The sequence below is a fragment of the Lipotes vexillifer genome, unplaced genomic scaffold (genome assembly GCF_000442215.2).
Source record: "Lipotes vexillifer unplaced genomic scaffold, Lipotes_vexillifer_v1.1 scaffold265, whole genome shotgun sequence".
Taxonomy (NCBI): Eukaryota; Metazoa; Chordata; class Mammalia; order Artiodactyla; family Lipotidae; genus Lipotes; species Lipotes vexillifer.
The window spans coordinates 1,375,741-1,403,004 of record NW_006795112.1 but is presented as its reverse complement, the minus strand read 5'-3'; the positions used below and the strand labels follow the sequence as shown (position 1 = coordinate 1,403,004).

General features: G+C 39.2%; 1 protein-coding gene across 1 annotated transcript in view; it reads right to left on the bottom strand.

Moving 5' to 3' along the window:
• Positions 1-3,013: 3,013 nt before the first annotated feature.
• The window catches only part of ARHGAP15 (Rho GTPase activating protein 15), a 596,184-nt gene continuing 571,933 nt past the window's right edge, over positions 3,014-27,264 (bottom strand). Inside the window, exon 14 of the mRNA XM_007467470.1 lies at positions 3,014-3,197. Coding sequence (XP_007467532.1) covers positions 3,014-3,197 — 184 coding nt within the window. The remainder of the gene's footprint in view (positions 3,198-27,264) is intronic.

Sequence of the window (27,264 nt, the reverse complement as noted above, 5' to 3'; positions counted from 1 at the left end):
CCTGCTCCCTAGTGTGTCTTCTACGTTTTTCTTTGGTTAGTTTTACTGATTGGTCAAGGCCAGATTGAAAGGGTTACCTTCCTAGTGAAGCTTCCCCTGACTCTCCCAGGCACAATCTGTTTTTTTGGTTCTTTGTCAACCACTGAACTTTACACCTCTGTACTAGCTTCTGCTCATTCACCCATTCAAAAATACTTTCTTATGAATAAAACTGGAAAAAATACTTTTTGAGCATCTCTGCGTAGAGGTGCTAAACCCTGGGGCTACATGGTCACTAAGAGGGCTGAGCGCCTGATCTGGTATTGAACTGTAACTAATCCTTAGGTGATTGTTTCCCTTACTGGACTGTGAAACTGCCTAGTGTAGTAATATTTGCCTTACTTTGTATTCGACCAGCAGAGTCTAGACTTGCACCTGGATCAGATAAGGTGATTAAGACATGCTCATTGTCTTTAAATGTCTTCTTCATGGAGAATGTTGATCAGTTTTATAAAATCGAACCCCTCAGTGAGGCAACCTAGTATACCTACAATCTTGGCTTTTAAACTTGGAACAGTGGATATGAGCATCATCGTCGTCCCTGAGATGTTATGGAAGCTAATGACCTTTCGGCGTAAACTTTTTTATGCCTTTAGTGTGTATAAGTCAGATCCTGTGATGGGCGCTTTGGCTCAGCACCTTGGAACGGTCTTCTTCCAGAGAGGAAACACAGTCTTTGATTAAATGCCCTTAGCGGGCAGCGACAGGACACAGCTGGGGTTTGAATAAGGCTAAATCCCATCAGATTGGAAATCAAGAAGCTGCTGCTTTTGAAGATCATAAATCTGGAAAGCAGCAGAGGCAAGGGGCTGTGAGTCCCTGCTCAGAGAAGGTAGTGCCACGTGTCCGTGGCTGCTAGTGTTTCTTCTCTCTGGCTGTTGCTCCCAGAATTACTTTAAAGATGGACACGGGAAGGGATAAGATTTTAACACTCAGACTACTAAGAAGTAATGAAAGTCTTGGAGAAGACCTAATTAAGAATATGAAATGTCATGGAAATGAGGAGGACTTGAATGCCAGAAACTCTTGTTTCATGTCTCCATGTTTTTCTGAAAGGCACAAGCACCATTTTGAATAAAAGAAGAGCTTAAAGCTGCAAGTCTGTTAGCTCATTGCTACCAGCAACTTCAGATCATGGGGTTCTGCCTCATGTGACTTTCCTTGGCTTTGTGGTATTTGTATATGTCCCACTCCATGAAACCACACTTCAGCATTTATTGTGGTCGCTTGTGTTCTTGGCCATCAGCCAACTTACTGGCGCCATTGCCAAAATGAAGACATTCAACAGGGGCAAGGGAAACCTCTCCTTCCTCAGGCAGCTCCGTGGATGCTGGAGCTGCTTGCACATCTGGCTGTCTCTCGAGCAGCCGCTCTCCCTCCACCGTATACCCCACCCACGCAGACAGCCCAGGCCTCTGAGCTCCTTATTGCTCTAAGTGTTTGCTCTTGGATCCATGCTTCACGTGTTTTATTTACATGCTTTATTTTTCATTTTATGAACAAATCGGTAACTAGACTTACTCTTTATCGCACTGGATTAGCTTTATTTATTCCGTTTGAATTTGATTAAAAAGCTGTCAAACATAAGTCTACATTTATATCAGCAGAATAATTTCACAAAACCGGCTATGAGATGTGTTCAGCTAGAACACAGTTTTCAAAATAAAACAATGTTTGATATATTCTAGACAGTTACCCTTTTGTTTATCCATGACAACTGAAATTAACCATCAAATGGATTAAAGCAATCCAAGTCCAGTCAAGTAATCCTTAGGGCATATGAAAAAAAAGCCTTTTAAAAAAAAGTTCTTTCTAGATGGATTTAATGTAATTCACCAATAAAGCATCCACAGAAGCATAATAAAAATTCTACATAAAATGACATAGCCAGGGAAAAGGAAGATATACAGTTTGATGAAGATTCAAAATGGATGTTAACATTAAAAATGAGCAGTCATGCAATTCCTGTATAATATAAAGATCAAAATTGCAGGGCACTAGTTTTGCTTCTAATTTATAAGACAGTATGTTTATGGGACTGCAAATAATATATGTAAAAAAACATATCCAGGGCTTCCCTGGTGGCGCAGTGGTTGAGAGTCTGCCTGCCGATGCAGGGGACATGGGTTCGTGCCCCGGTCCGGGAAGATCCCACATGCCGCGGAGCGGCTGGGCCCATGAGCCATGGCCACTGAGCCTGCGCCTCCGGAGCCTGTGCTCCGCAACGGGAGAGGCCACAACAGTGAGAGGCCCCCGCATACTGCAAAAAACAAAAAAACATATCCAATGGCAAATGTTTTGAACTGCCATTTTTCTTCAGAAAAAATGCCATTCAACATGTATTTGTAAATTTCAGCATCTAGCACCAAGGATAGCTGGACTAGATTTACACTTAACGGAAAGGTTCTTGAAAAAGGAAATATGTCTATTTTGGTTGAGATCCTGATTTCCTTTGTTCTGTTTAAAAAGTATTCATTTCTGCCTTCTCCCCTCTTTTAGTTCTACTCCTGTACCCATGGGCGTATGGGCAGAGGCCTGAGGCAGCCAGGGTAGTGAAGAGGCTCACCTGTGTGGACACACACCCACACTCTCAGTCACACTCACACTCACACTCACTCACATGTCTACACATACACAACCACACATCCAATGCCCGGGAGTTTAATTAAGGCTATTTTTGGATATGTGCTGTCCTCTGAACACTATTTTATAGCATGGAGCATGCATAATGTATGCCTAGAAGTGCTGGAAGGCACAACACTGAAGGGGTTAATGTAGAACACATATAGGCAAATACTGTCAACTATTTTATTCAAATGTTTGGAACTTAAACACAAAATCATCATTAAGTTTTCACAAAATGAGGCATCTGTCGCTTGAAAGGAAAAAAATATTTCAGAAATATGTTTACAGAAACGTAAAAATATTAGGCATCAAGACAGATGTGAACATACTCAGGAACTTGTCTTGTCTGTCAGTCTTCCTCCGAGCCAAAGATCTTACTGTACTCGCTCAGCATGAGCTCGGCGATCTGGTTCTGGTACACCATGTGCACCGCCATGTTCCCTGTTTCGTTTTCAGCTCGCAGAAGGGTGGGTCCAAATACAATCCCCAGGCTTTGTGTGGACATGAGGTTCTTGGATGCTTCGGCCACTATCCTATGGAGAGAGAGAGAAAAAAAAAAGACCCACTGGAGTTTGAATAAAATTGTGGCTACTTTTGAATTATAAAGTTCTGTGCTCTTGAATCCTCTTTCTTCCTTAAATTTCAACTTAAAGGAGGAAAATAACGGCAGTGATTGGCTCTGACAAAACACAGAATACGCAACACAAGCAAAAAAAAAAAAAAAAATTCAGGTTCCAGAAATACAACTAGACCACAGCATGATTTAATCCTCTACTCTGTGTGCTTTACTGTATGGAAATAGAACCTATGACTTTTGGGGGGAGGATTCTATCCCCATAATACCTGGCCATTGTGGGTGCTTAACAAATGTTTGTGGAATGAATGAATGAATAAAGTAGCAAAAAAATAAACTAGCAAAAATGAATAAAGTAGCAAAAAAAAAAAAGTAGCAAAAAGTTACTGTGGAGAGTTAACAAGATTCAACCTGTGAAGTGGTTATAGTCAATGGTGGAAACAGGTCAGACATGCACAGAATGTATAAGAATCCAAACACACAAAAAAGAGACCAATAGATACATAATTCATGATGGAAGGACCGAAAAAATAATGAAGTTTTTAGTGGTTAGCATGAGTAAAGTATTCCTGACAAATGCTAACTGCAATATGTTTTGTAGACAGGGTAGGTTCTGGGACATTTAGGTGTATAACAAAATTCTAAGTGTCCCCACCCATTTTACTCAATTTAGCTCACATCTCAATAAAATGCAGAAGCCTGTAGCATTTGCACAGGAGAAGAGTCCCACTGGAATCAAAGAAATGTTTGCTTATGTGAAGACTGTGGAGAGCTGGAATACCAATGAAACATTAGGATGTGGTTTTATTACTGGTAATGTCTTGCCTGCTTCAACACGGGACTCTTAAAAAGAAAATAAAGCCCCCTCCTATCAATTGAGACTTTAAAATAAAAAAAAATAATGTTTATTCTCACCATTGAAACCTCCTTGGTTTTATATTAAAATTAGGTTTTAGTGATGTTAGGGAAATAGGGAGAGCACATGGAAGGACAGGGTGCTAAGAAATACTGTACTCTGCGTTCCTCCAGAATACCGACCCAAGGGAAATATAAGCTCAGAGAATAAAGTGCGGCAAAAGAATACTTTACTGCAAGGCAGTGGGGCATCCAGTCTCAGAGCCCACTGGGGCACTGGTTGAGCTCTAGTGGACTCTGTGTTTGGTCTGTGTGGGCCTACCTAGTCCCCACTCAGAGGAGGCAGGAGGAAGGAAGACTTGCTCTCTTTCCATCTCTCCACAAACCCAGATCTCTGACATACCATTTCTGTGACCAAAAGCCCATGCCTTCTCTCTCCTGAAAGAGACTGAGAAGGGCCAAAGCCTTCAATTTGTGACTCCCCACAAGATGTCAGCAAGATGTCCTTGACCTTACCAATATCAGTAGTAATCAAGAAAAATCAAGTATTATTCTAAGCGATTTTATTTATTTATTGGCCGCAGAGGCATGTGGGATCTTAGTTCCCTGACCAGGGATCAAACCCGCATCCCTATTCCGTAGTGGAAGTGCAGAGTCCTAACCACTGGACTGCCAGGGAAGTCCCTATTATTTATTTTTTATTTAATTTAATTTTTAAATTGAAATATAGTTGATTTTATTCTAAGCAATTTTTCGGTCTCATTTAACTTCATAACAATCCCATGAGGTAGTATCTATTATTTAAGCCCTTTTGACAAACGAGAAGACTGAGGCCAAGAGCGGTGAAGTGCCTGATATCACACAGAGCTGAGGCTCAGACGCAGGCAGGTGGGTTGCAGCTCCCGTCATTGCTCTGGGGTGTGTTATGGCTCCTATGCTTAATAACTGGGCTGACGTGTCACTCTACCATCTTCCACATGGTTATAGGTCCTTCCATAACGGGGTCTGGAGTTTTATTCCTCACAGTAGCATTGTGATTGACAGCCTGGTTACAATGGATTTATTGTGGGGAAAATGACTCTTAAACTTGGACTAAATATTCAAGATATTCTGCCTCCCATTTTCACTTTTCTTCTCCTTCAAATGGAAAGCATTTGTACCTGTGCGTAATGTTGGCATGACTACATTTCTGGAAGGGATTCTCACATTTAAAGTATCAGTGAGTTATCAGAGATTTCAAGTTTAGAGTTTCCTTTGGAATGTAAGAAACTGTGCCACTTTGCTACTACATTTACCAAAAGTCTGTAGAATGATTTTAAAACACTCTCCTAACATGGAGTAGGCACAAATGGATTGGGGCTTTGCTTCTCTTTAACACACCTATTTACCTTGGCTTAAAGTCTCTCTTGAGCCTCTCCCAGACCTCTTGATTATAAAAATCACTTGTATGATTCATTGTGAAGGAAGACAGTTTTTCTCTTTTGTTTTTTTTTTTGTTGTTGTTGTTGTTTCTGTTTTTGCGGTACGCGGGCCTCTCACTGTTGTGGCCTCTCCCGTTGCGGAGCACAGGCTCCAGACGCGCAGGCCCAGCGGCCATGGCTCACGGGCCCAGCCGCTCCGCGGCATGTGGGATCTTCCCGGACCGGGGCACGAACCCGTGTCACCTGCATCGGCCGGCGGACTCTCAACCACTGCGCCACCAGGGAAGCCCTCTCTTTTGGATTTAAAGTAATACCTTTTTGGGATGCTAACTCATTCATTGACTATGCCACAATAATAATTTAAAAATTTGTTAAACAAATATGGAGAGAGATAACATAACTGATCAATTAATTATCTATTAGGTAAAAGTTGCTTTAAAAACATTACCCATAGGTAGCAAAGGTCTAAGCTGATAAGAATTATCTAGCAGAGAACAGGGCTCAGAAGGCATGGGGCATGAAGAAGGTAAAATTAAAAGCAAAAGCCTAGGGTTTCCCTGGTGGCGCAGTGGTTGAGAGTCCGCCTGCTGATGGCAGGGGACACGGGTTCGTGCCCAGGTCCGGGAAGATCCCACATGCCGCGGAGCGGCTGGGCCCGTGAGCCATGGCCGCTGAGCCTGCGCGTCTGGAGCCTGTGCTCCGCAACGGGAGAGGCCACAGCAGTGAGAGGCCCGCGTACCGCAAAAAAAAAAAAAAAAAAAAAGCAAAAGCCTATTCAAGTATGAAGGTGAATGGCTGATATAAGGCCAACAGGGGAGAAGAAGAACATTAGGACCTGGAGTCCAGGGAGACTGAAAGGGGAAGGGGTGACTTCAAGGCGCTGATGATGGGAGATACAGTTTCCTAGTTAATAATGGCTATAATTTCAGTCAATAGCAGGAACAATGAGATTTGGGGTAGCTGGGAGCCAGAATTGTGTCAAACTCAAGGTGAGGCTAGAAATCAAGGGACGTCCAAGAGCTGATTATTGGAGGGGACAGTCGTGGCTGTCATCATTGGAGATTATGGGGGTAGAAGCTGGAAGAGGTCTAGGCTATCTGGAGGAACTGGCGTGACTGGAGGGGTCTCCAGGGCATACAGGAAAGATATAGCTGGCGGGACTCAAGCTGTGAGAGGAGAAAAAGAAGGCTGAAATGGGACTAGATTATTTTTTAATTTTCCCAGTGTTCTTTATATTTTTCCTGCTCAGCAAAAGTCCTGATCTGAGAATCCAGAACAGGACCAAATCTAGAGGAAAGCAAGTCTGAGTTTCAATGGAGTGAAGAGTAGGAGGCTACAGCGGGCTGTCAGAGCCCCCTCAGGGAAAGGATTCTCTCTTGGCCAGTGGATCATGCGAGAGGACTCCTGTAATGGATTTCTGCCAAGTCATCGGTTTCCTAAATTTCCCATGGACAAGTGTTCACTTTGAGCTCTTCTGTGTGCGTGAATGTGGAACATTCATGCCATCTCAACCTGTGTTATTTGTGTCCATTTCTCTTCACACTCTCCATGTGACTTTAATAAAACCAGTTTTAACTAATGGGTGCTTTCAAGTAATCTTGTTACAAGTAGATTTTACCAAATAACACTTAGTCTTGTATTCTTGTTATATTTGCATTACTGCAGGTTAAATGTTCTTAGCAGCTTGGAATTTTTTCCAAGGTGGGAAAATTAAGTTACTTGCAATAACTTTTAGAAAAATCAAATGTAGTTAAGAAAGAATGTTAAGAAAATGTGGATGTCTATTATACAGAAAGCATGCTTTCTTGTCTATTCTCTGTTACAAAATGTGTGCTTGTGTGTGTGTGTGTGTGTGTGTGTGTGTGTATGTATTTCATTGGCAATTTATGTTCTGAATATCAACCAACCAGTAGTTGGTATATTGAGAAATCAATCAATCTTTAGGTTAGAAAAGATGCTGAGGGTGAAGACTATTTTGGGGTCGAAGTCAACAACTACCGAACTATACGATTCATGTAAACAGGCAAAAATATTCTCACATCAACATTCACATTAGATTAAACCCCTTTATAGTAAAGAGTGGTGATAGATATTTCTAGCAAAGAAGGCTCCCAAACTGGGGATGTCTGGAAAATGTATTCATGCTGTTATGGATGTATTCATGCTGTTATAGACTTCACTGTTCAAATGTGAACTTACCTACGCTGTACCTCAACAGACTCTTAAATAGTTAAGTGGTTGATTTAGGACCACATAAGTAGTCAACCACAATGTCAAAATACAGCTAGAATACAATCCTACGAAATTATTCAAATCTCAGTTTTTTACCTCACATCAATGGGTGTCATACTTTCCACTCTCACTATGGGGACTATCTGGGCATTGCAAGTGTCATTATTTCTGAAGGCTTCAACTAGTAAAACATATGTAGAGGAGAAATAGAGGCTATCGAAAGAAATAAAAGCCCTGCATGGAAAAAAATGCAATCTAGTATGTAGGATGGAAAACTCTCAAAAACAGTAAGTTGTACTTCCAGTCGCTTAAAATGCAGTTGAGTTGTATTATTGGAGGGGAGGATCTGATTCAGAAACCAAATACATTTTTACTATGGGTTTGGCAGTACTTCCAAGACAGCTTTCACTAAAGTGAGTTCTGCAAAACACCATCTCTGTGACATACTTCACAAAAATAGCAATCTGGAGTAAGAAAAGTTTTGGAGAAAATTATATGCCATTTTTCTTGCTTGGAAATTTATAATGCACAACAGCATAATAAAGGCTCTGACAAGTCCTGCAGAAAACTAACCCTGTTCATCTTTGTGTAACTCTTGTGCTCCCTAACTTACTTGCACGTTGTGGATCCTCTTTCTTGAGAGACAATAAGCAGCACACGTTAAGAAATGTTACTTCTAGTGTGCTTTGCTAAGGATCTACTAAGTCTGAAACATTATGGATTTTACCCTCCTATGCCACCCAGGCTTCAGAACTCCGTAGCAGCTAATTCAAAGAGGTCAGATTGTGGTCATTTCTGGCAAGTTCCACCCCTCTGGTAGAGCTTAGATTTCATCTGGCCTTAAACTCCATGAGAGTGTTGTAAATTTTGAGCTACAATTTTACCTGTTTTCAGCAAAGAAATGAAAGAAACTCCCTTTTTAGGACAAAACAAAGGCCAAAAGGCAAAAGACCACATCTGAATGAGAAAGGTGAGAGCAGAGACATGGTTGAGAGATTGCCATACAGTAAATTGATGGACGGTAAGAAGGTGCAGAAACATTTAGATCTTAGATCAATATTTGGAAATTCTTCTACGTGTTTGTTTACTCACCATTAGATTACTCCCAAGAAATCCTTATAGCAAAGATACGTGAGTTGCAGCCACACGAAGAGCTCAAAGTTTAGTGCCTGTGAATGCTTGACTAATAGGAAAAAGACCCCAAACTGCAACTCTTTTGAAAAAGGCTATTTATGAACACTGCTTAGTTTAAAATAGCCTGACAAAAATAATTATGATTTTATGAATTTGTTCACAAAATAGCACTTTATATGTGTTCATTTTAAAAGAAACTCTTATACCGCTAAGTAAATTCAAGTTTATAAAATCTTGATGTGGGTAAGAATTCATTTTTCTGGCAAGAGATCAAAAAGGTGATATACAGTTTACAGCATAAGAAGGAGAAGAAATACCAGAGCTACTTTTTGTTGGGCCCAAATGGACGGAGCAATGATCCATCAATTTTAGATTATTTTAGAAACAATCTATAATCCAGAGCTATAGATGCTGGGCCCCAGACAAAAAAAAATCCTCAGAGCCTTATGCTGGGTAAGTTTTTCCAAAGGTGAGCTGAATTGCTAACTCAAAGGAATTTCTTAGTTGCTTAAAATCACAGCCAAATGATTCAAAATGAAAGAGAGATTTACCATAAAACTAAAAATTAATGCTGAATTAAGAAGACCAAAGCATTTAATAACAGTCCAGCTCCAAACAGATATATGGATGCAAACTTCCTTTTAAGTTTGTGCTTTGCTGTTACCATAGTGACTTGCAAAGCAAGTAGAAAGCCACATAATTGCCTGCAGAACAAGCCTCAGGTTATTGGAGGTGTACTAAAAATATTCCCTTCCCTATCTCTGGATGGCTGTGATTTTCCAGCACACATAACTTTAGGATGGTTTAAATTGAATGGGGAAAGTGCGGTGGTAAACGTACTTTTGCCATCAGGTCACACTTGCAAAATACAGCTCATCCACTGTATGTGAAATGTTAATTGTGACTCTGACCATTTCAGTGAAGAGAGGCTGTTAAAAATAGAATAAATTTTCAATGTGCTCAACTTATGTTTCCTATGTGCTATAACTACTTTGTGGGGGGGGGGGGTCCATGCTAACCATATGCTTGCCTACTCTCAATTTGCACAAACTATACTGCTGTCTACACTGGCCTTTTAATTTTTTTTTAAAGATTGGGGACTTAGCAGGAATTCTACCTTCTCCCTTAAAGTCATGGCTGTATGTTAGAAAAATTTTCAAATATTGCAAAAGCAGAAGAGCATTCACAAATATTTTTGCATTTAATACTAATGTATTTCAAGGCAGCCATTCACTAGTGATTCAGTCATTTTTTATACGCAAATTTATAAATTAATTGATTTAAGCTAATTGTAAAGTCTTCAATTTTATACTTAAACATCATATTATTATTGTTTTCCAAAGTAAGCAAAAAACTATCCTCCTAAAAGGGAATTACTGCTATATTCTGACATTTTTGCTTTTAAATTATCTTTAAAGCTATGTGTATGTAATTCTTTCAAAGCACATCATGGAAAAGGTACTTTATATGGCAGTCGCACATTCACAGGTAACATGGCCTTATTCTTTGCATTTATTGAGTACCCTCTTTGCATTGATTTCATTGCAAAAGACTGAAACATTTTCAGTTATTCACTTGTTCCATATTTATATCGATTGGCCATTACAGGGAGAGTCTAATGTATCTTTAAAGCAATATTCAGAACAATAAGATAGGAGGAGTGATAAAATAAAAAAAGTGACTAGCCCATAGACTTCAAAATGGCTTATTTCTGGTTGGAATATGTATTCTATAAGGTGATAACAACCATGGATAAAGTGGGATATCATAGCCAAAGCCCTTACATAGTAGATAATATCAAAAGGAACACTAACAGTAGTTACTATTTGTTGAATATCTTTTATGTGTTAATCACTGTGCTTCAAATATATCACAATTTTCAAAGGTAGACTTAAAAATCAGCTTTAATTTCTTTTGTTATGATTATAAAGTAATACATTCTATTAGAATTTGAAAATTTAGTAAAGTATAGTAAAGAAAAAAACCACACCAGCAACTGTGAACAGTAACTCAAGGTACCCATTATTCATTCATAAAAATCTGTTACTCAGTAGACCTGCTATTACTCAACACCTGCTAGGTGCCTGACGATGTTCTGGATGTTGAGGATGGTGCAGTGAGTAAAACAAAATCCCTGCCCATATGCAGCATACAGTCTAGTGGGGGAACCAGACAACAAACAATACGCTAATCAGTATACGGTGTGATTTCAGGCACTGAGGTACTTCAAGAAAAATTAACAGAAGTGGTGGTTCTTCCACTGACCCTGGGAGCCTTTTAAAAGTTTCTCATGGCCTAGAATCCATCCCCAGAGATTCTTCTTTACCAAGAATGAGTGGAGCCTGGCTGGCTGTAGATAATACAGCCCCTAGATTATTCCACTGTGTAGAGAGGTGGAAGGTGCACATGTGGCAGACAAGGTGCTCAGAAGTTCTTTCTAAGGAAGGGACGCTGGGGCAGAGAGCAGCTTATGTGCACAAACCAAGGGAAGGAAAACGCCAGGCAGGGAAGAGTAGGGAGAAAGCCCCAGTGGTGAAGTTGGGCTGGGTGGATCTAGGAATAGAGAAGAGGAGTGTGAGGCAGCGAAGGTAGGAGATGCTGTGGGCGGGCTCATGGGCCTTGGTAAGGATTTAGGACTTAATTCTAACAGTGATGGGAATTCAACCTTGGGTTTTGAGTAAGAGAATAACACTGCCAGCATTTAATATAAATGTATAAGTAATTTATTTACATACATATTCAAGAAAATACTTTCTATATAATTTTGTATTCAACGTTTTTCACTTCTATCATGAGCAATTCCCATGTTTTATATAAGTAGTATATATTTTTTACTCATTATCTTATATGGGACAGAATGGGCTGTACCCTATGATTTCTTAGTATAAGTGAAATTGATGTATTAAAAAATCTTTTTGTGTACTCTTTCTCCACATTTTGGAGTATTTCTTTAGGCAGTGGTTTCCAAATAGGGGCAACTACCCGCTCCCACTCCCCCTATTAGGCATTTGCAATGTCTGGAGACATTTCTGATTGTCATGACTGGGCGGGGTGGGGGAGTTGAGTTGCTCTGGTATCTAGTGGGTACAGGCAAAGGATGCTGCTAAACATTCTACAGTGCACAGGACAGTCCCCCAGACAAAGAATTTATCCAGCCCAAAATGTCAATAGTGCTGCTGTTGAGAAACCCTGCCTCAGGGTAAAATAGTAGAAATGTAACAATTAGATCCATAGTTCTGAAACTTTACCATTCATGAGGGTAATTTGGAAACCATATGAAACACAAGTTTGCTGAACTTCACCTTCAGATTTTTGGTTCAGCACCTCTGGGGAAGGACTTGAGAATATGCATTTGTCACAAGTTCCTGGAGATGATACAGCTGGTCCCGGGACCACACTTTGAGAACTTGCGCTAGATTAAGATATGGGTTCTCTTTTCTTAAAATATGATAACGTGGGATACGTAACATGACAACCCATAGTCCTGTTAGCATTATTCTCACTTGGTTTTATTCTTTTTAAAATAATTGCTAACTTGATAGGTGAAAAATGATTGCCATTGTTTGAATTTAGGATTCTTTGAAGTTAGGAAATGGGGAAGAAGTCAAGAAAAGGACAGCCATGTGGATTTTTTCTTCTGTGAACAATTGTTCATATCACCTGCCTTTTTCCTATCGAGAGCATATCATTTTATTTGTTTACTTAATCCACTTACTTATTTTGTATAACAAAACTAACACATAGTCTTTAACAGTGTGCTAATCAGGAGTAGGTAGAATAAAAAGGTAAAATACTCTGCTTTTCTAGTCAAACTCCTTCATGATAACTATAATTAACAGATGGGTGTTCCTTCTGGATGTTTTTCTATCTATCCATCTACCTATCTATCTATCTATCTATTTTTCTTTTTAAAAAAGAATGAGATAAAAAATACATAATATGGTGCAATTTTCTTTTTTCCCCCTTAACTGTATATCATGGGAATCTTTCCAAGTCAGTACATATAAAAATACCTCACCCTTTAAAAAAATGTTGTTACATTTCATAATATGGAAATAATTCATTTAACCATTCCCCTGCTGATGGACTTTTAGGTTGCTTCTAATTTTTTGCTATTAGAGACAATGCTACAATGAACATCCTTGTACATATAGATTTGTGAGTTTTTTATGTATTAAGATGCATAATACTTCATTACTTTTGTTGTACTTATATTCTCCCAATTCTTTTTTCCCTTAATTTTGTTTATTTAAATTTTGTGTGGTCATATCTAGCACTATGTCTTTTGGAATTTCTATCATTGTTTTTGTTATTATAAAATTCATCCATTTAAATAAATCAGATAAATGTCATTGATATTTTTTCCTAGTTTTAAAAAATGATTTCATTTCATATCCTCTAATTCATCTCAGTATATTTTACTGTTTGAAATGTGATGGTAATCTCAATCTTCTTTTTCTTCAAAAGCTAGCTGATTCCCCCAACCACAGTTCTTGAATAAATCACCATTCTCCATTGATTTGTGATGCTACCTTCCTACAACTCACAGACACACACACCTGGTATTTTTACTCTGTGGATGATTTCTGTGTGTATTTTTAACTAGTACTTTGCTGTTTAAATCATGATAACTTTAATATACATTAGGAATCTTCCCATTTTTTCTTTTTCAGATGGGAAGTAAAATTTTCAGATGGACAAAAGGAACCTGAGAAAGATTGAATAATTTGATCAAAGTCATGTAGTTAAGTGGCAGTAGCACCTAGATGAAGATGCAGATCTTTATTACTCTGGGAGATAGATATTCTTTCCACAAATAACTAAGATTCAAGAATTTGGGGTTTGAAATCAAGGGGTTTCTTAATGTTGAGGCCTGAGGCCTGAGGCAGACGTGGAAGAGAAGTGGGTCAGAACGTCAGCACAAGTCTCGGGTGACATATTTTGATTTTTTAATCACCTAACTCACATCCAAGGATATATTTACAGGGATGAGAAGGGTGTTCAGGTGGAAGAAAAACCAAATTAATACATATTGTCTTTTTCTCCAGAATCACACAGTGTTTTAAACTTCTGAGAGCGTTCACTTCTCACTGTGAAAAGAAATGCACTATTTGTGACATTGGTTGAGAGTTTCAGCTATTGTTTCCTTTAACTGTTTTCTCTTAAGCTTTAAAATGGTTTTAGCCATTCACATTTGACCATGTCAGCAGTAAAAGAAGTCTTAATTTTTATTCCCTGAGCTCTGTTGATCTACCAATAACCATGGATAATATCACCATCCTGGGAAGACATTGCCCTGGATTTAGGGGAGAAAGGCTAGGAAATGTATTACATGTTGGGAGTATTTTTAGAAAAGAAAAGAAAAAAAAAGGACTGTTTATTATTCTTTACTTGGAATTTTTCCAATAAGGCAGTTAAAACACTAGTATGTGCTAGTAACATGTTATATAGAACGTTGGGGGTTGTGCGTGGATCAGCATTAATTAGGCCAAGCAGAATAAGGCACTTAATTATAAGACATTAGTGGAAAATACAGAACTTAAATATTTGCCTTGTGATGTTAGATAAAACTAAAAGGAATACTATCAATATGCAAAGTCAGGATTCATCAACCTCTTTTTTTTTTTTTTTTTTTTTAAATTTCTTTTCACATAGGTGAAGAGAACAGCTATTCTGCTAAGGGCATCTATCAAATCTTCAGCAGTTTTCTAGAAAATTGTTTCCTTATTTAAAAGGTCCCAGAATAGCTGAAAGAGAATCACCTGTAGTTTGGGTGTCAGCATTCATTTGTCCACACTTAATTTTACTTTCTGAGGAAAAATAAGCTTTAGGTGTTTTCTCACAGTGACTTGACTCTGAGAGGCTGCACAAATAGAGGCTCCGGGGTGAATGTGTGAAGCAGAGTGACAGGCTCCTCAGTGACACAGGGCAGGGACTGATGGTGTTTTGGTTCGGAAAAAAGAACAATTAGGGAAGCCATGACGACTGAAAGCAAAAAGCCATGATATTGAAGAAAAAGTCTACTTTCCTCTAGTAAATCCAGTTCCTGGAATTGTCCCAGAGACAAATTTCACCTCCATACGACGAATTAGAGTTATGAAAATAGACTAGACTCCTTCAAAAGATTCACAGTTATTATAGAAAATTTAGAAAATGTAGATGAGTCAAAATAGAAACTAAAAATCCCTGATAATTCCATCACTTAGATATTATTAATATTTGGTATAGATTTTTCCAAATGTATACTAGAAAAATAGGGGGAATATCTATCAAGGTTATTAAATATTCTGCACTTAAAAAGAACATGAGTTCCCCATCAGGAGGCATTCAGAGATGGTCCAGATTCCCGTATTGAATGGCAAAGTGAATGACATTTAAAGTGTGGTTTGGTTTGGGCTTCCAGATTAATGACGAAAGAATGAACACTCTGGGAAAGTCAAACTATCATTAGAGATGAGGTGGGATAATATATAATAACTGAGGTTTCTTCCCCACCCTTCCTAATGCCTCTTTCTTTTCTCCAAGATTCAATCAGCAGCATTTTGTCTTCAGTGGAGGGATGGTACAACAGAAAAGCAGAGAAAGTGCTTTGGATTTTTGTAAGCTAGGGCATTTGAATTGAAAAGGACTCGGCCTAAGTGCCCTGGACTCAGAGTTGCAGCGATGGCTTAACCAATAGATTGGAAGGTAGATCAAGAGCCAGGCTACCCTGCTGCCAGACAAGAGAAAGGTTTCTCTGGATCGGTAGAAAGAGAGTTAAGAAGAGAGCTGAGACTTTGGTGAGGTCCCATGAATGCGGCCCAATCCTGAGTCCTTCTTATCCCCCTTCCCTGGGGATGCAGGCTGTTGGAAGGTTTGAGGATTCTGAGATCAGATAGACCCATATTCCCCTCCTTGGGGAAAACCTAGGGTTATAAAAAAATTCCAGACTTCCTCATGTTCCATGTATCAGGAATAAAGACAAATTACTGCATGGTGTATTTACACAAGGGTGGCATAAGATAACTCCACAGTGTCTGTCTGACCAGTGACTGAAACCAAGACCTGGAATTGGAAGTTGGGGATGATGACAGGAAACCAGAAGGAAATGAAGACCAGCCAGTACAGGTGACAAAAGCCAGACACTTTCTACCCTGCTTATCTGCTTTACTACCTTTCTCTAGTAGAATGTAAACATCTTAAGGACCAGGACTTTATCTGTTTTTGTTTAGTGCTGTATTCCTAGACCCAGATTAGTGTTTGGCACATAGTACTAGGTGCTCAGTAAATACTTATTGAAATACTGTATAAACGGATGCTCTCCCTGCCCCCCCCACCAAATGCTTAGGCCATACATAGCCCTCCAGAACTAGAAAGGACCCAGGAAAATGTCTAGAAGTGTCTAGAAGACACTCTGAACTGACTAAATTTAAATCATTTAGAAGAATAGGGCTCACAGGGGACATTAGTTTCAATTGTGGCACAATATTTACATTTCTGGCACACCTGAGTTTCATACCTACTCCGAGATGATGAGAACATGAAGGCAGAGATGAACAGAGATAATATTTCTTGAGAGCTAGTTAAGGGCCTGTAAGTGTGCAGGGTGCCTTTCCTTCCCATGTATTATCTGACAATGAGTTTCTAACATGTACCCAGTTTGAACAAAACTGGTGAGAGGAGTTTAGAATAAAATGTAATTTTTATCTGGTTTATACTATGGATGGTTGAAGTTAAAGATAGTAACACCATTTTTCTTGGTCATCTAAAATCTGACCATCAAATTCTATTTTAGGTAAAATGCTTGATGTATCTGCAGAAATGCAAACCCCTTCAAAATGTATATAATACTTGGCTTAAAGATAGAAACTATTTGTTTTGCTTTTACACACATGAATTTATAATCTGTAGTGTGGTGGAGAAATAAATTGTGCCAGTTTCTGCATCTGTCCTTGTACATATGGACGTCAGGCTAACTCATGAGTCTATTGTTCAGCACACACCTCTGTAATCACCTGTTATGACTCAAATCTAGACCTTTTTTTGCCTCTCTCAAGTTTCATCTGCTGCTATCCATGCTGAGTTTTCATTCTTGCACATACATTTTATCATAATATTATATGTTAGTCATAAAGTATAATAATAGAGATAAGAGGGATTTTGAATTTAAAACATTGTAAAATGTGCTATAATTATTAAATATTAAAAAATTACTTCTATCCCACTAGAACTAAACCATGTGATTTGTGTGCTTTTAGTGAGTAAGGGGTGAGACTATAGGTAACCTAAGCTATTTTTAAGTGTATATGAACCAAGCATAAATTAAATAAAGTGACACCAAGGCTGAAATAATGTAAGCAAGCACCAAGTGAAACACTGCAATGAATTCAAAACAGAGTAGTGTACTGCTACTGACGGTTCCCCTATCCTGACATGCTGACTTAATCTGGCATCAGGAAGGAAGAGAACAGCATAAAGACAGAGAGAAGGACAAATAGAGAAATGAAGATTGTTTTTAGTGTGGTCATGACCAGGCCATTCATATTTCTCCTATAGCCTGGAACCAATCTTATACTTATTGGAAGGTGTGACCTTTAAATATTCCTTACTTGCAAAAAGACAAATATTCTAGAAGCTCGGTGTTAGCTTGTGGAGGCATCTGTCCCGCTTGCTCTTTGCGTGGAGGTTACTGCAGTGGGGGGGGGGGTGAAAATTGTAGATGAGCAAATGTGTTACTTGTTCTTTACATTTGCAGACTTTAGGGTAAGTTCTCCTTGACAGCTCTCCGATTTCTTTAACACGGCAAATCTTTAATCAGTCTAGATATGTTAAAATGTGATTTTTACAGCGAATTGACCTGAGTTGAGTACTTGAGTTGAAATGTGTATTTTTCACCCTCAAAAGCTGACTTGGAGGGAAAAAAAATCAGATATTTTATGATATACTTTGCCTTAGTGACAAGATGTTTTGGGGGAAATCATCCAAGCTTGAAATAAAATCTTTATTGAAAGTAATTCTACATTCATGCCAGTCAGATACATTGTAGGATTAGACCGGATATCCCAGGGGAAAACTACGGTATATGCACCAGGCAGAGTTGATTATTTGGACCTCCTGTCAGTTCTTAACTTCCTGACAATGGCTGAAGCATTCACAACCGCTACAACTCTGTTTTCATCTTTATTTTGAGAGAAAGTTAATACACTTTACCTTAACTTCGCCAAATGTACTGGAAAATAACCCAGTAATAAGATACACCCCGCCTACCAAGTGATATCTGTGTGTAGAGAGCATTTAGCTGTGCATTTTAAGGAAATAAATACAAGCAGCAAATGACAGAAAGATATTGTGATTATTTTTTCTACTTAAACTTTAAAATTTTTCTGGCAAAGCCTCCTGTGTGCTGTCTTAAAATCAACAATGTATACATAATTGTGGAGCCAAATAAATGGCTTTCACTGAAAATTTCCTTCAAATGGCAGGTGGGGGAGGCTTTTCAAATTATTATTGCTAGAGTAATTTGGTTATCAGTGTTATTTGGTGTCAAAAAGGAAGACACAGGTATGCCAGGTGACATCTGACTCCATTTAGAGAATCAACAACAGCCTGGGATGTCACTTTTGAAAGTCATAAAATTGTTTCTTTGGATATAATTAACACTGTGACTAAAGAAGAGAGAAAAAGGCATAATTTCAAATTTAGATTTATAGTCTGATTTGCTGTGAAGACAAAACATCCTTGTAGTTCTAGAGGAAAGGAAAAGACATAAACCCCAATAGATGTTTGATAATAACCATGTTCAATTTAAAAATTCAGAACTTAATTTTGTAACTCTCATCTTTTGGTTATATATTTTAAAACGCTTTGCTTGCACATTACCAAAGAATGAAAGCAAAAGGGTGAGGTGGTCCATGACTCACAAGTATAACGAGAGAAGTGATGACCTACTATCATGTTATAGAAAATGACAACATACTCCCCTAGACAAAGAAGTCTCAAGGCAAAAAGAATATGTGTTCTGAGAACTGTATATCCTACCTGAGTAATGCATTGGTTAAAAAACTTAAGTTGAAAAAACTTTGTTTTTAAATTCAAAAAGATTATGAATGTCCTTCGACGGGTGAATGGATAAACAAACTATGGGATGGAATAATGGAATATTATTTGGTGATAAAAAGGAATGAGCTATCAAACCCTGAAAAAATGTGGACGGGGCTTCCCTGGTGGTGCAGTGGTTGAGAGTCCGCCTGCCGATGCAGGGGACACGGGTTCGTGCCTCGGTCCGGGAAGATCCCACAGGCCTCGGAGCAGCTGGGCCCGTGAGCCATGGCCGCCGAGCCTGCGCGTCCGGAGCCTGTGCTCCGCAACGGGAGAGGCCGCAACAGTGAGAGGTCCGCGTACCGCAAAAAAAAAAAAAAAAAAAAAAAAAAATTTGTTTGAATTTTAAATGTATGTTGCTAAGTGAAAGAGGCCAGTCTGAAAAGCCTGTATGATTTCAAGTATATGACATTCGGGAAAAGGCAAAACTCTGGAGATAATGAAAGATGAGTGGTTTCCAGGAGTTAGGGGAGAGGGAGGAATGACTGGGCAGAGCACAGAGGATTTTTTAGGGCAGTAGATCTATTCTGTATGATACTATAATGGTAGATATATGTCATTATATATTTGTCAAAATCTATATAATATAGAGCAAGAGTGAACCTTAGTGTAAACTATGGACTTTAGTTAATAATAATGTATTGATGTTGGCTCATCAATTGCAACAGATGTCCCACACTAATGCAAGATGTTAATAATAGAGGAGATTTCTGCATGTGTGTTTGGGGGTGTGTGGGGCTAGATAGCATATGAAAACTCTCTGTAATTTCTGCTCAGTTTTCTGTAAACCTAAATCGGTTCTGAAAAATCTACTAATTAAAAAGAAGTAAAAAAAGATAACGAAAGCAGATTGCATTAATTCAGGGTCCGGAGGTCCATTTCCCTGTTTGTCTATCCTTACAGGCACACACATTTGAATGGCTTTACACTGTATGTCAGTCACCGTATCCAAAACCATGTTTAAGTTTGTTTCTACGAGGAAGCCTTTAAGAATTGTATTCTGTCACTTCGTTATTTGCTTTCTTGGCATTTAAACATTCAGATTGTATTACATTATTGTTGACGGTTTATTTTTATCTCTAAGTTATTTCATGCACATATGTTTTATCTCCCTCAATTAGATTGCAAAATCTTTGAGTTTAGGTGATGTGTTACCTTCTACTTTACTCCTGTTTTCATTGCAGTAGGAAATTTGGGTATTATATACCTTCCTGTTATTACAAATTGATTTTGCTTTATAGGTCACTGGCAGGTTAAATTTTTGCTCACCCAGATGTGTTTTGCTCAAGCAGAAAGTGAGCTGAACTGAACAAAAATGAGGTACTCCCTTATACTTTTCTATCTACAGTCAGAGCAAAGCTGTCCACAGCTACTCCTTTTTTTTTTTTTTTTTTTTTAATCAATTAAGTTATTTTTTGCTGCGTTGGGTCTTCGTTGCTGTGCGCGGGCTTTCTCTAGTTGCGGCGAGCAGGGGCTACTCTTCGCTGAGGTGCTCAGGCTTCTCCTTGTGGTGGCTTCTCTTGTTGCGGAGCACGGGCTCTAGGGTGTGCGGGCTTCAGTAGTTGCAGCACGCAGGCTCAGTAGTTGTGGCTCGCAGGCTCTAGAGCGCAGGCTCAGTAGTTGTAGCACACGGGCTTAGTTGCTCCGCGGCATGTGGGATCTTCCCGGACCAGGGCTCGAACCCGTGTCCCCTGCCTTGGCAGGCAGATCCTTAACCACTGTTCCACCAGGGAAACCCACAGCCACTCTTGTTAGCTTCTGTTTCTTAAGTCCAGGAGGGAAGTCAAGATCATCAGTGAAACCCTTGAGCCCTTTTCCATGTCAATCCTCTCCCCTTCTCCTTTCCCCTGTCTTCTCTTTTTACTTCTTTTGAAAAAAAAAAAAAATTACAGAGGATGACTGGAGAATTGAATTTGGAAATACAGCAATCTTATGTAACATTTAGAGGTATTTTTTTTTGGAAAAGAGAATTCAGTAAGTGCAAAATATCATCTGTGGATGCTCCGTTTTCAAAGGTTTTATGAGGTAGTGTGAAATTACTTTAGGTTAAGGTGTCAAAAATAGAATGCAGGAGTTAGGAGGTTTGTGTTGAGCAGTCTTGCTTCTTCACAGAAATGTCTACATCATCCAAATGAGAAAGAATCCATCTCACTGACCTAGAGAATTGCGTAGACATCCCTGAGGCTTACTGACCCAGCACACGATAGGAACCTGGAGAAAAAGGTGATTCAGTGAGGAAGCTTTAGTCTCGTAAATGCACACAATTTTAATCGATGTAGAAGATCAGTGTGTACAAAGAAACAGAAAAGCCTGGTTTCCTCCCCTGGCTCCACTTTTTACTGCATGTAGGACTTTGGGGATTCACTTAGCCTTCCTCAGCCTCAGTTTCCTCTTTTGGAAAATCAGACAGTTGGGCTGGAAGAGTTCTAATGTCCTTGTTGACAATTTAAAGCTCAAAAAAAAGCTTAAACTCTTTTTCTTCCTCAAATTTGAAATGATTTGTAAGGAAAGTTGACACGCTCGGAAACACATGGAAAGCATGATACTCTGCTGCAAAATAAGGAAACCCTAAAATTTAAGGGGTTGTAATAATATCTTAGGTATATGTGTACATGCTTTAAATATAATAGACATATAAAGGGAACGTATGTATATTTTTACTATAAGACATACATTTATTTATTAAAACAAAGAATGAAACAAAAAGGCAGACACTGGGAATTTTTAAGGAAACAGACACGAGCCTCCTGTTCTCTTGGAAGCATAAGGGTGTGTCTGTAGTCTGCATTTTTGTTTTCATAACACCTATAAAAGAATAGTGGCAATGGACCAACAGACCTTCTCTGGCAGAGATGACACACAGGTTTGCTTTACCTGGCTGATGGTGGCTGTCTGCTCTGTGGGGAAGGACCCTGAAGTTGAAAGAGTGATGTGACCAATCAATAATGTCTACATGGGATTTGGATGGAGAATGGTGGTGTATGTGCCAGGAATGTGCCATTCAGGGCAAAAGTAATTTTGAAAGGAAATCAGATACATCTATAGAAGTATTACAAAGCCTTCCTGGATGAGAAGGAATCTGGAAACTTGAGAGGCAAGCTGTTGGGGGCATTTGAACCAAGTTGCCCTTAAGTAAGTATAGAAAAAAAAGGGAAAATTATAGCTGCATAGAGGTGTCAAAGTAGACAAAGAGTGAATTTAGATATGTATGAGTTAAATTTCAAAGATAACTATCTGAAAGAGATTTAAGGAAATATATACAAAAGATATAAATTGGTAGTCCTTTCAAATTAGAACACATATACCGGCTTCATTTTTTAAAAGAAATTACTCAATATTTATAATATGTATTTTAAAAAACCCAGTTCCCAATGGATGTACATTACCCACCCCACCCCTATATTTTATTAACTCATAATCATCACAAGATCAGAGCTTTCTCTGGTTGTATATGCATACTGAAGAGAAAGTCATAGAAAGGAAAAATACAGTCTCTCTATGGTTAAAAAGATCTACTAATGTCAGTGGTTAAGTGGTAATTTTATTGAATAGCGATAATAGAGGGAAGACGTACAAGGCTGCGGAATAGAAGAGGGTCAATGGAATCTATTCATTTTGTGTTTATACATTTGTACTCTTGCATGGCGCCTCATTGCCATGCCTTATCTAGGAGGATTACTAATATGACAACACTCCTGATTTATAGAAGCCCAGTTAGGTTAAACAGTTTGATTCATTTCAATTGGATAAAAAAAACTCTTGTTGAAGCTGAATTCTTGCTTTGCAACGAACACAAACTCACACTCATTATTACTTATGGTGCTTTTCTTTATGGATGAAGTGCTTCGCAGCCAAGTAGCAGTAGTCACCAGCTGATGACCATAAGGAAAGGCAAACACTGTCAGTGGAATAACATCCTCAGCCAAGTGTTTATGTTGGATGCATATACAATACATAACTGTTCTTAACTAATGATACAAAGTTGGCCTCCCCAAGTTTCTCCTTTTGTATTATTTCTTGCCACCCATGTGTTAAGCAAGATTTTCTCAGGACCTAAGCCCCACCCTAAAAGTAAGTTCGGCTTCTTTGCAAGCTGGATTTATTCCTTCAAGCTTCCAGGGGAATATCATACATCAAATAACTGTGAGTTAGTTGTACATACAATTGTGGTGATGTGGCTGCTAATGAAGTTTCCAGAGGTGGTTAATTTATGTACAGAGTATCTTAAGCAATGAAATGACCTGGTTAATTGGGCATTTTTTAATGTTGCCCTTTAAGATCTTTTGTTTATATTTTCTTTCTGAATCTATTGGTTTATTATATTCTCAATGAAAGTTTTTTTTTTTTTCTTTTCCTGCAGGCAGGGAAAACATCTAAGTCTTCCTATTAAGAACTTTATTTCTTTCTTTTCCTTTTGCTCCAACTTTCCTTGCTTTAAATTTTCTCTAACCTACAATTTGGAATTTTCTCTTCAGTTGGCTGAAGTAATGTTTTACTGGCATTCCTCTGACCAGATATTCCCTTGATATGTTCAACACCAAGCTGAAAGATCTGGCCAACCGCTGGGACAGAGGGAATGAGGCATTGGTACATTAAGAGTGAGGTGAAGCCAGCTAGATCAGACAGAAGCTGGTGCAGCCCAGACCATGGCTCTAGGGGCAGAGAGAAGCTACCAGAAAGAGTCAGTACTGAGATCACAAAAAGCTAAGCAACACAAGTTGGCAAAGCAGTTTTTAAAAGGCTACAGCCAGGGGATGAGCCATATTTGCAGCAACGACATGGCGACTGTCTAAGACAGTCAGCATGTCAGTCTAAGACAGATAGACATGGTCAGGAACATCGCTACTCATGACCAAGGTATCAGGCCCTCCAGTCGAAGTCTCTGCCCCTGTTTTTCTAAACCTCAAGTGCTGTCTGGCAAGCCATCCTCTCTCTGATAAAGGAGCTAATGTTTGTTCAGTCCTTGCCTTGTGCCACTCAAATGTATCATCTGATTTTTTCCTGACAACAGCTTTATGAGATAGGTACTATTATTATCGCCATATTAAAGATGAAAAACTTGAGGCTCATGGAGGTTGTCCTGTGTCACACAGAGACGGTTGTGCTAAGATTTAAAGCCAGGTCCTCTAAGTGAAGAATATGAACTCTTCTTACATTGTTATCCCTCTGTCCTTCTCATACCTCACTGGTTCCTCTGTTTGCTATTCTTTTCTCCCAGTCCTGGGTCTCTTTAGTTCCCAAACAGATAGCCCTCATCTCTGTACCCAGAGCTTTGAGCCAGCCTTTCCCCCCTCCTTCCCCCAGTCCCAGCTCACTTAACCCCAGCCCGGGTAAGAGCCCCAGGCCCCTTGCTTTCCTGGCAGGAGAATAAAGACAGCTGGCAGTGAGAAAAGCCTGTGAAGGAGAATATGAACGCAGTCGTGGTTATGGCTTTGCTGTCTGAGAACTCCCTCTGTCAGGGAACTGCTTTGGCTTCCCACACTTGCTACATGGACAGATGTTTTCAATTATTATCACTGACAAGCCTCCGGGCCAGGTTCCTTCTGATTGGCTGTTACAGGACTCAGAGGGGACTAAAGGAAACTGAGGCTAGGACACAAAACACCTCAGTCATCACTTTAATCATGTTTCTCCAAAGCAACTGGTTGAGTTGGACAGTTCACCCAGAATTGGAATCCTTTTGTAAACACAGACTCAATTTCCTTTTAAACCTTTCTTTCATTCTGGTTTCAATTTTTCTGCCCGTAGCTTTTCTGACATTGTAAGAGAGTGAGACATTTGTCATTTCTTTACCAGTTCTTTCCTTTTGTTGTTCATCCAGAGTTTTGGGTACGTACCAGAGTATAGTGGGAGTTGTGACTTAGTGAGATTTAACTTGATACTACTAGACTTGGCATTGCATCATCATCTGCAAAAATGACCTAGGTCTGATCTGGAAGCACAAATACCGTCCAGTGTTTCCACCTATAGTGACCTGGGGAATGTTCCACCCTAAGTCCAAAGCCACTTCTCACTTAAGTTTTGCATCCACTATAGGAGCCGTGTGACATATCTGTCCTGCATTACCAGGACTGTTGTCTAACTTTCTAGCTCATCATTGGATCAGCCACAATTACCCTGATTTCTTTTCCTTACCATCTCTGGTGTGTCCTAAGGAAATCCAGTGACGAACTGATCCCAAGGGAAATCTGCAGGAAGCCTTGGCATGGTTGAAAATAGAAAAGAATGTAGACATGGCTCTCAGAAGCAACCCTGACAACCCTGTCTTCTATGTTCCTTCTTCTACAATGGGATTAGTTATATTTGATACCACTCAGCCTCTAACTTCTCATTATTTATTTCTTCCTTCCTATTTCTATAATTAGAAGGGAAAATTAGACTGTCAGGTGGATTAAAGCTTTCTAAATTCATTTTTATTTCCCATTCTGTCATTTATCTGGTTAGAAAAAAATGTATTCAAGATGCTCCAGTGTTTCTGCATATTAGTTTTCATGTTCTTTTGATGTCCTGAAGTTAGGTTTGTGTGTGGTCCGTCATGCTCAAGTCTCCAAACTGCCTTGTCTCTGCTGCCATTTTAAAACAATAGCAGCAGACACGCAAGTCACCAAACGTATTCGGTAAAACAGACAAAATCCACAGACTTAATCCTGAAAGCTGGAGTCTCCATTTTAATTTCTGAAAAATGTCTCCTTGACTTTCAAACCACACTCCTTATTTTAAGCCCAAAGGTAAAATATTATAGGATGTTAATTCATCCTTTTCAAAAAAGGCACATGAGGGTTAAAACATATGCTTTCTTCTTCACTCAGGAAAAAAATTCACTCCAACCTTTTGGGGAGGGGAAAGCGCATGTAGCTCTAAAACAGCTGAAGCTAAAAACATCAAAGTTGGCATGACTTCAGTTATCACTGAATCAGGAAGATCAAGCCAAGTTTTTGAAGAAAACGGTTGAGCATTTTAAAACTAAAAGAAGTTAAAATGCTCTTTCTGAGCATGCTCATTGGGAGGTTTTAAAATATTTTCTTTAGGTTGGCTTTATTTTGCTCATCACTTTGGAGACATTTCAACAAAAACGATCTAATTAGTCTTTATTAATATTGTTCACTAATGCCCTAGCCAAGGCCCAAGTGTCTGTCACCTGCTAAGGTGATGTTTTCACCACGGTTGCCAAGGGACCACTGCTACTCAGCAAGGGTGAGTCGTCTTGGTCTTTCACATTTTTGTCGTCGTTGGGTTCAGGTATTCGTGGTGGGACAAACACGGGGGAGGGTTGAGGGACAGGGTGTTGAAGCGGTTCCACAACAATACAGCACATTGAATACAGCTGCTAGAGCCTTGCCTGTTTTAACTTTTTCTCTCAATTATCCACAACTTCAGTATTTCCCCCCAAAATGGGTAGGATGGTTTGAGTATTTGAAAAACAAGAGGCAGTTTAAATCAACTCCCAAGCACACAAATATGGTCCTTGAAATGGAAACTGAATAGACCCTACGTTCATGGTTTTCTGATAGAATTTCACTCTCTTTTAGGCACTAAGTAGCTCATGCTGTGCTCCTGACAGTTTGGGGGTCTGCATTTATTTTGCAATAAGACAGTCGCTGCTCTTGCTTTACCTGGGACGAGATCAATTGACAGACCTGGAGGATCATTGACACGGAGCTTGTTATCACCGCCATCCGATACTGTCTCAAGATGTAAATTTCTCAAATGGTATCAACAGCTTGGTGAGAAGAGTGCTTCTTGTAGCAGAGCCCTTTTACTAGTTTCAGCACTGCAGTTTCAATTTCTTTATTGGAGCTCTCAGTGAAATCCTCCAATAGCATTTTTGAATTGAAATATCTTGCATGTGTAATGGCCCAAGGGAATTGCCTCACTGGTGAGATTACTCCTACACCTGTCTAAATAGCATCGGATCTATAAATTGTCAAGAGGAAAGGCAAGAGGTAGGGTCTGACATGACTGTTGTTTCTAATATGCCGTCAGACAGTGATAGCCAGAAGGGCCAGCATAATACAGGGTATCCCAGTAGACTACATGCAGGTCAGTTTAGATATATTAATCCATCCTTAGGTAAAAAGGAGATACAATTATGCTCAACTTACAGATTCAAGTATACTGGGGAAAAAGTCTTATTTAATACCTGGTAGCAGAATTCCTCTTAAGGGAAAAATCATTTTTTTTCTTTCTTTCTTAGCAAAACATTTTTTTTTTTTTTTTTTTTGCAGTATGCGGGGGCCTCTCACTGTTGTGGCCTCTCCCGTTGCGGAGCACAGGCTCCGGACGCGCAGGCTCAGCGGCCACGGCTCA